Source organism: Sphaeramia orbicularis, chromosome 24 (genome assembly GCF_902148855.1).
Source record: "Sphaeramia orbicularis chromosome 24, fSphaOr1.1, whole genome shotgun sequence".
Classification (NCBI taxonomy): Eukaryota; Metazoa; Chordata; class Actinopteri; order Kurtiformes; family Apogonidae; genus Sphaeramia; species Sphaeramia orbicularis.
In genome coordinates, this window is record NC_043979.1 from 17,079,361 (window position 1) to 17,089,566 (window position 10,206).

At 37.9% G+C, this 10,206-nt stretch overlaps 1 protein-coding gene across 1 annotated transcript; it reads right to left on the reverse strand.

The window, feature by feature from the left end:
• Positions 1–236: 236 nt before the first annotated feature.
• Positions 237–9,299, reverse strand: LOC115415360 (UBX domain-containing protein 2A-like). The gene is given in 6 exon segments (XM_030128900.1): positions 237–1,204; positions 4,377–4,538; positions 5,491–5,628; positions 8,595–8,641; positions 8,643–8,705; positions 9,186–9,299. Coding segments are annotated over 6 exon segments (708 nt in total). The 3' UTR covers positions 237–1,020.
• Positions 9,300–10,206: the final 907 nt, after the last annotated feature.

Below are 10,206 nucleotides of genomic sequence, written 5' to 3' on the forward strand. Positions count from 1 at the left end.
TGACTTTTCCAACTACCATTAAAATGTCTAAAGATATGTTGTCTTACATGATTTGATGTCTGTGATTTTCCTGCTATAATCACCATGATAATTATACTCATTTGAGTTGATGGATGTTGCATTTTCAAACATTTCTGTCAGCATTACTCACACAGCACCTGGGCTGGGTTAATATGTGGAATCCCAGGGTGACTAAACAATTAAGTCAAAAGTGAAACAATAATTTCACACAGAGATCTGAGGAGGATTTTTATTGTCCCTTAATCTGTGATATGTCAAATATAAGACAACACATTGTACATTCTGAATTAAATCTCCACCCAAAATGAAGGCAAATGTTCACAAAAAAGGCAAACAATGGCAAAAGAACTGACAGTCCTGTAAAGTCAGGTCATAAATAAAATATCATGTCTTCTCTTTTTTATCTGAAAGGTGTGTAAACAAAAGAAGGTGTTCGATATTAAATACAAATGTAAACATACATCTAGAAATACAAGTGTGAAATATCAGCCCCATATTTTCAATAGTGCAGAAATATCATAAGAACACAGTTTGGGAAGACTTGGAAGAGTTAGGGGATGGTGCTGGTGTGCTTGTGTGCGAGAGTAGGAGGGTGTGATGGTTACATGTTAGCAGACGAACAGATGGACACACATGGGTGACCATCTGCAAGGGTGACAGCACTGGTTTGCCTTGACAGTTTTTTTCTGCAGTTTAGGGGTTTGGAGGGACTCGTTGGCAGGTAAACAGTGTCCTCCAGAGGAAGAAAAACAAATTAAGCATCGACAACAATGCACAGCAGCAGCTGTAACGGTGGAGATGTTTGTAATTAGCTAACCATATCTTCATTAGTCTGAAGATAATCCCACACAGAGGTTTCTACACCGCAGGGGGGAAACAACAATCATCCAACTGCTGAGAAAAGAGAAGTGATGTGCTTTAAGCCTTGAGAGTCCAATCAGAGGGATGGTGGGGTGTCAGTGCAGGGCGAAGTGGTGTGTGAATTATGGGCCCTATTGGTCAGGAGTGTCCGAAAGGAGCCTGTGTGTTCAGGGGTCTCTGGATAATCACAGCGTTTGCCAAATCCGCCTCCTCAAGGCTTAATTCTTTATCGCTCAGCTCTCGGAAAGGAAGTGATGTGGTCAGGACAAAAGGAGGGCAACTCCTCTGGCAGCGTGCGACGAAATCTTGAACATCATAGATCCTGGCAGAGGCAGAAAAATGGAAAAAAGCTCAGTGGTTAAATTTACAAAACTAGAACCTGACTAGGGTTTAAACTATAAAGGCTTAAATCTAACAAATAGTCAGGGTTCACATGAATGTCTAAATGTATCTCACCAGCACAAAACTGTTTCGATCTTGACTGTTTTAAGTAGGACTAATGTGATTTGAATTCTTAATACACTCACAGTCAATGAAAACTTTGAGACCATATTTTTCGACATAATTTTTATTTTGAAAGCCTAAACTGGAATTTTTTCATATGAATCATTTGCTTAGGATATTGGCATACAGAAACAAAAATCTAAAGTTTCAAGAATAATTTCAAAACAAAAAACTTAACAAAAGAAAATGGCACCTGCCAAACACAAAGTCACAACAGTAGCGGTCCTGGTCAACAGTTGTCATTCTCTCTCGCCCTGGACACGGTCTATGGTCACAGAGCCTGTGGTGTTGTGGCGTTCAACCAGGTTTGTGATTGTGGGTTGGGAACAGCCCATACATAGGCCTGGCTATATCACTGTAGCTCAAACCGGCCTCCACCATACCCAGTGCCCGGAGACGTTGTTCAGGTGATAGACGTGGCATGATGCCGTTCGCTGGACTAACAATGGTGGCCTTTTTTGGGCCTTTATATAGGCCTTCAAAACCAATCCTCAAATTGTGCAGATATCCCCTCAGTATTGCTCAATGTGTATTTGGTCTACTTTTGCAAAGAGACCAACCCATGTGCAATGAACCGTGACAACATGACAACTCATCATTTTCTCAACTACCCGAGCACTAAGTCATCACTAAATCCACAATGAATAATTACAACTCCCCTACAAGTAGAAATATGCAGACATTTCTACCTCAAAGTTTCTACTGACTGTCAGTATAAATTACGACTTTTCTCAAATTAAAAAAATATGGCTGGTCATGTGACCACTTTGAGCCTCTCAGCTCATGCCACTCCAAGAAAAAAAAAAGTACAATCAAAAAGAATTACAACAGTTCCACAAAAATCAGGCAGGCTACTTTCAAAAAGGTACGGTAAGATATTAAAAAAAAAAAAAAACAATTGTGGCAAAGCTTAGCACTTATTGTAACCCTACAGTCAGGCTCAGAATGATAAGGCTTAACTAAATAAAGTAAAGTACAGTAAAGCTCACTTTTACTGTCCCCATAGGGAAACTACAGGGAAATTCATGCTATGTATTTAAGACATCCTTGTACACACATATGAGGCAGTGAGCTGCTGCTGAAAACGCCTAGGGACTGACTCCGAATCTATGCCAGTACCTTGGCGACAAGAGACTCAACCTAGCATATGTATTTTTTATAGTGGGGAAATAAAAGGAAACCGCTGAAACCTACATTGCATGAGGAGATCACGCAAACCCCACACAGAATGACTAATAAAAATGAAAAAAAAAAAAAAATTTAAATCATTAATAAAAGTACAATTTTTGACAGTCTCCTCATTACTTTAATGTTCAGTGTTTACGAGGATTTCTGAACAATTTTCCCTCTGATTTTTCATTCTATAGTATTATTACATCACAAAGAAATAACTGATTAGACCTGTGATTTCCCCCTGTTTCTCAGTTTAGTTTAGATTGTTATCACAGTAGCCAAGATTTTATTTCCTGGCTATCCTGGGAAGGGGAGTCTGGGAGTCTTTTGTTGACTACCTACATCTACGATAAAACCCTCATGCACACAGTTCTTTACTGTCTCCCTTCTGCTCTTCTACAGCAGCAACAGTGTGCAACAGTTGCTAAATTAGCTTACACGGAACATTAATTAATGTCTAAGATATCTAAGAGAAGCAGAGGTAATATAATGAAGTTAACGATGAACTCCAAGACGTTTTAACTGAAAAACGAACCCAAATGTTCTAGATAGAAATCACGGTACAGGCTATCTTAAATGATGGATGTACAGTCGCAGAGAAAAATTATTAGACCATCAAAAGTCATCAAAAACTAATGGTTATGCAATCAAGTACTAACTCCTGTGTGTATCATGTGACTAAAACAGACAGAAAAGAAAACATGGAATGCCTAAAAACACTGTTTTTGTCAGTACAATGCCATAGCTATTGATGTAAGAACTGAAGTGATTTTGGTTATTATCAAGAAAACCATGGGAAATGTCTAGATATCAGCTCTGAAATTAAACTCTTATGAGCTATTTTTTTGTTGTCAGTATATTTGTCCAAACAAATGTATCTTTAGTTGTACCAGGCATTAAAATGAACAAGAAATTGAAGAAAACAAGGGGTGGTCTAATAATTTTGTCCTTGACTGCAGGTAGCTGAGATAGCTATTTCCTTTGAAATGGAGTCAACTAATGTGACAAAAAAAAGACTAAAAAACATTATGTAAGCAGACACACACTGAACCTATGAAATAAGCCAATCTTTGTGTTACTGAAAGTGTCTGAACTAAACTAATAATGCACTAACACTGTGCCCATTCTTAAAAACCTTAATGAAAACAGCCCCAAAGCACAAAAAAAGATAACAAATAAAAAATAAAGGTAGAAATGCTCCCCGTGGAACATTTATTTTTAGTTGCAAAGCATTCCCAACCAAATATGCAACTCTCTCTAGTGGCACATGATTTCTCTCCAAAGCACTATACTAGTAACATCATCAATTATTCATATCGACTCTGCATATACCAGCAGCCCTATGGCGGCTAGACTACTTGCACATTTAGGTTGCTGAAGGTTGGAGGGGGTTCATTCCTCTATCCTTTAGCGACTAACCCTGTTATATAATGCTGCATCAGAGTTACGCAATCCTCTCTGGGGATTTTATAGATCCAGTCCTTTGCTACATCTCAGATTATGTTTTCTGCAGCCCCATGCACTGTGGCAGGGGATATAACATGCACCATGCCTTCAAATCCATCAGACTAGAACAAAGCGTTACGTAATCCTCAAACAAACCCCCTCACCACATCTGAAGCGAGTACAAACAAAAATCTTTTGTGCCTTGAATTAGTTCTTCCCTGCAATACTTGAGATTATGGGATTTACAGACAGCACAGCAGTAGGTGTGGGTAGAATCCAAATCTTTCTTATACACACTAGTTTTTAATAAGGAGATATTATTTAATGATGTCAACATCTCTCACTGAGATGTAAGTGTTTGTGATACACACCGATGCGATAGGTTAAACCTCTGGACCAGTCTCCTTCCATCAGCCAACCAGATCTGCAGGGAGGTAACAGGAAGGGCGTGGTCTAGTGTTACCATGGGAATAGGAGGAGATTCTCCATCCTCGTGCACAGATGGTGACCTGGCCACAACTCTGGGTGCAACACTGGGGATGGACAGAGGGAAAAAAACAGATTAAGTACCAGTTAAATGCATATACATTTAGGATATGTATAAGTGTTATGTGTTTATCATGTGGTAGGTGTGGACAGACGAAAAAAATCTCATATAATACTTTTCTTTAGACACTGTAGTTAACATTTTAACAGTGATACTCTGAGAATGTTCAGTTCATCAGGATGAGAGTCCGCTTTGTCAGACTGGGTTGACATATGTGGATTCAGAGGGACACCTAGTGGTATAAAAATCAAATAGTATCTTTTTTTTTTAACCCATAAAGACCCAAACAACCAAAAGCATCTACTGATCTAAAGTATTTAATACTTGTTGATCCACTAATCCTATCAATACAGGTAAATAATTGGTGTAAAATATAGTTTGTCATCTTTTTATGGTCATCAGATATGACCCATTTGGACGTTCAGAGGCTCTGTAGTGAACATGGAAACACCATCATCTTTTACATCGTGTCACCAGTACAACCCACGGAGTTGGAGCAATGACAGTGGATGGAGACACTTGTTTATGTTCAGTTAATGATACATTTTACTTGAAAAGTCACTTTTCTTCAGTTTTCTCTGTAATCCTCAACTGTAATCTGAGCTTTTATGAACATCTATATGAACAGAACATTAAATGTCGAAAAATACCTGATTTTCACTGGAAAAATGAAATACAGGAGGATTATTTTACAATAAATAGTGATAATCATAGAGAAACAATTATTTGGGAACTGCCACAAAGTAGCACTGGGTCTTTATGGGTTAATCCAGCCTGGACACAGTAACAGCAATTTACATGCACATGATTGCCTATTTATTTATTAAAATTAGTAGATGTTTATGTGCAAAATATTTCAAATCATGTATTAATCAAATGCTTTGAAATTCTCACATTAAATTTACAATACTATTAACCACAGCAGCGTTTAATCTGACCTGCCGAGTCGGTATCCTCGGCCGCTGAAAGGGTGAAACGCCTTTTTCTTGGGTACATATGTTTCCTCAGTCAGATCCTCCACACTGATCTCCAGCTCCTCCTCTTCTGCTCTGCTTTCCCACTCTGCCGGAAGCTCTCTGGGACACAATAAAGATCAGTCTAGTCAGATCAATCAATATGACAAATGAGCACTAATGAGCACAATGTTTTATCTGTCTTATGTCACCTGCTTGTGGGCTTTAGGGGGGACATTTTTATTGTTTATTTGCCTTTGGGGACTGATACCTTTAACGATGGGGTCGAACTGATCAATTGAACTCAGGACAGACAATATATTACCTTTGATTTGCATAGAGCAGTTCTCTCCATACACAACTCTCTGTACTCTTCATGTACACAAAATGTACATTTTGAGTCAATCAATCGATCAATCAAATTTATTACTCTGCCCCAAGAAGGGGAGGCAAGGGGTATTGTTTTTGGTTCGGTTTCTTTGTTTGTTTATTTGTTAGTTTGCTATCACTCTAGCAGCAAAACGACTGGTTGAATTCATACCAAATTGGTTTATAGATTACCGTGGCATGTCATAGCACTGAGACCGCCCTCACCAAAATAATCAGTGACCTCAGGCTCAACTCTGATGTCAACAAGGTCTCAATCCTGGTCCTCCTTGACCTAAGTGCTGCATCTGATACAACTGATCATGACATCCTGATTAATCGGCTAGAAAAGCTCGTAGGTCTCTCTGACAGTGTACTACAGATGGTTCAAAACGTATATTAGGGAAGACAGTACTACGGTCAGGCTTGGAGATCATGTGTCAAACACACATGATACATGCTATGGGGTTCCACAAGGGAGCTGCCTGGGTCCACTACTGTTCTCCTTAGATATGCTACCACTTGGAGACATCATCAGAAAACATAATGTTAGCTTCCATAGCTACGCGGACGACACACAAATATACATCTCGCCGCAGAACCCAATGACGTGACAGCCATCCATTCCATTACAAACTGCCTCACAGCAATGAATCAATGGAACTTTCTGAAATTGAATGAGGAAAAAACTGAAATCCTGCTTGTTGGCCCAAAAGCAAAAAGGGAAATGCGATGAATAGGATGGGCAAACTCACTTCCTGGATCAAACCAGAAGTGACAAGTCTGGGAGTCATTATAGACTCAGACTTAACTTTAAGTCCCACATAAATAAAGTCACTAAAACGTCATTCTTCCACCTCAGAAACATAGCCAAAGTAATACCGGTTATAATTGAAAGGATGCTGAAAAACTGGTCCATGCTTTTATCTCCAGCAGACTGGACTACTGTAATGCACTCCTTACAGGTCTCCCAAAAAGCACCACAGACAGACTTCAGCTGATTCAGAACTCTGCAGCTAGGTTATTAACCAAAACCAAGAAGAGAGAGCACATTACTCCAGTGTTGGTTTCCCTGCACTGGCTACCGGTAACCTACAGAATTGATTTTAAGATACTACTCCTCACGTATAAAGCTCTAATGGAGACCGGACCAAGTTACATTGCAAACTCACTGATCGATTATGTACAAACCAGAAACACTGAGGTCATCAAACGCAGGGTTACTAGCGACTCCCAGAAATATTACAAAGAAAATGGGGGACGCAGCCTTACTAGCTATGCACCAAAGTTATGGAATACAATTCCAAAGACATTAGAGAAGCCAGTTCACTGAATAGATTTAAAACCAAATTAAAAACATTTTTATTCTCATCAGCCTTTGAAAGGAGATAAAAATGGGGTCACAATTCAGGAACCAGGAATGTGCACTGTTTTTATTTTATTCTTTTGTATTTCTGTTTTATTTTTTATTTTATTGTATTTCAAATTTCATTTTATTTCTTCCACTCAAAAATTCTATGTATAATCAAATATTTTAATGTGCGCTGTTTTTAGTTTTATTTTATGTATTTCTCTCAAATTTCATTTTATTTCTTGATGTATAATCAAATCTTAATGTATTTTAATATTGTGTTTTTTCAATCAATGTGAAGCACTTGGGCTACAATTTCTGTATGAAAGGTGCTATACAAATAAAGTTTATTATTATTATTATTATTATTATTATTATTACCAGTGACCCAGAACAGAACTGATTACATTTTGGGAAAAGTAGGTCAAAGTTCCAATTTTTCATGAATTTTTCAAATCTTTTTTTTTCCATTTACTTATAATGGGTGGAATTTCACATGTATATAAAAACATCAATTTCGTTTCTATTTACTTAAAAACTTAACACATACAGAGGAAATTGATATGCTGACATCAGCACATCAGCACACACAGAGCATGATGACCTCAGCTGGATCCATGCCAAAATAAGCTACAATACGTGTGAAGGGCGGTTGTTTGTCGTGCCTGGAACCACTTGGTTATATTGCGTCACATCATAACAAAAGTTATCTCATGACACTTTACATTTAGAGCTGGTCTAAACCAGACTCTTAAGGCCAATTCACAGAAACCCAACAGAATCCTCCAGGAGCAAACACTTGGTGACAGTGGTGAGGAAAAGCTTCCTTGTGACATCCAAAAAACCTGGATCAGACATGGACTCCTGGAGGATGGTTGTCTGACATGACCAGTTGGGGTTAAAGAGAAAGGGTTTAAAGGAAGAGAAAGAGAGAGAGATTGGGGGACAGGGGAGGAAGGGGGGAAATAGGGGGGAGACACATGGATGTACAGCAAACTCCACTACAACTGTTAAAAACTAGAACTACTGTTACTAGTATAATTACCAATAACTAGAACAAATATGCATAACTGTAATACTACTACTCTAAATACAAGTACTAACAGTGGATGTACTACTACTGCAACTGTTAGTACCAATGATAGAAACCTCTACTATCTATGTAACTATATAATAACACTATCACAACTACAGACATGGATAAATGAATAATGACAAAGGAGGCAGGACAGAGGCAAATGCGAGTGTAATGATAAGTGTGCATCAGTTTATATTCATGTATGTTTTATGAAAATGTAATGTGTGCCGCCCACTGAACTATATTACATGAGAACATTACAATCCTAATCCATTCCTGGTCTGTTAAACCCACCCTCTTTTGATGGCATCTAGGAAGTCTTGGTTTTCTGGTACGGAGTAAACTACGAAACTCCTCATCATTTACGGTGAAGCCATCTTTCCACAGTCTCACCACCATCTCCACCTGGAAATAAAGATCACAAAATGAGTTCAGACCAGACCACTACACTGTCACAAGGCTGTAATGACAGGAGTTTGTAGGGTGTAGTTTAATATAAATATCATACAGTATGTGTGGTTTATTTGTTCAATCTCTGTTTTCAAATAAACTTAACCAGGTCCTAGCAGCTTTTTATACTTAGGAGAAGAAAATACCTCTTCTTACTGCATTGGTTACAGGTATTTTAATTGTTCTCTTTGAACTGTCCTCTTTGAATGAAGCTTTAGTCTGATACTGATGGAATGTTAAATATGTTGTTTGGTGTCATTTAGCTTCCAGGAAGCTCCCTTTGTATTGCCTTGGCACCTTATCTGCCAAGATGTGTAACTAATGACTAATAATTACATGAAGTCCTACATAATAATGTCACATTCTGAAAGACACAATGAGTTAAGTTTTCTGTTAATTTCACATTTGCAGGAAGGTGATTGTTTCTTCTCTGACCTTAGACGTCCCTGAGGCATCGTAACAGATCTTCTCCACCTCATCAAGCAGGTCTTCCACCGAAAAACTACGCCTCATTTGAGCCTGCTCTTCATTTTCTTCACTGACAGCCATTGGAGAAAAATATATGATTGCACGCTGTCATATTATGTGAAATTCAACACAGTCTGAACACACAACACTGGTATATAATAGATATAATCTGCATTAGTCTCATGTGTTTTGAAACCGGAAATGTAGCACAGACAACACTTAACAAACTCCTATTTGGCCAAATAGACCTCCTATTATCTGTTTAACTAAAATACAATATTTGATATTGTATTGATTATTACAATATTTGTAATAATGTTAATAGTCAAAGTGCTGTTCATAAATAGCTACTAAAATTAAATTCTGGTTACACTCCTTCACACCAGTGGTTCCCAAACTTTGTGATGTCACCTGAGGAAACAAACTTACAAATTTACATCACCGTCTTCCATAGAGCTACATTTTTATTGACTCTTCCACCATCAAAACAGTGTCTCTGACAGTTTCCATCTTTATGTAATTTTCATACTGTCACATCCTTTATCCCAGATAGATATATTATTACTTCAAGTTGTTTTTACCTTGTTGTGTTTTGCTTTGCCATTTTCCCGTTGTTACTTCTTTTACCCTGTTTTAATCTTCAATCAAATCAATCAAATTGAATTTGTTTTTCTCTTTATATTTCATTTTTTCACTTGTTAGTTGTTTGCTTGTTGTATGTTGCTGCTGTAAAATTTCCCCACAGTGGGATAAATAAAGTCAGATCTTATCTTATATAGTGCCAAATCATAACAGAAGTTATCTCATGACACTTTACATTAGAGCTGGTGTAGGCCAGACTCTTAATCTTGTTAACACTTGGACTTTTACAACAGACCCCTGTCCTCAGCATTTCAATGGCTCTGATGAGGTCAACATTAACAACCTCTTCCAGAGAACACATTTATTTTATTTTAATTAAGCAAATGAATTCCCCTATATATGACTA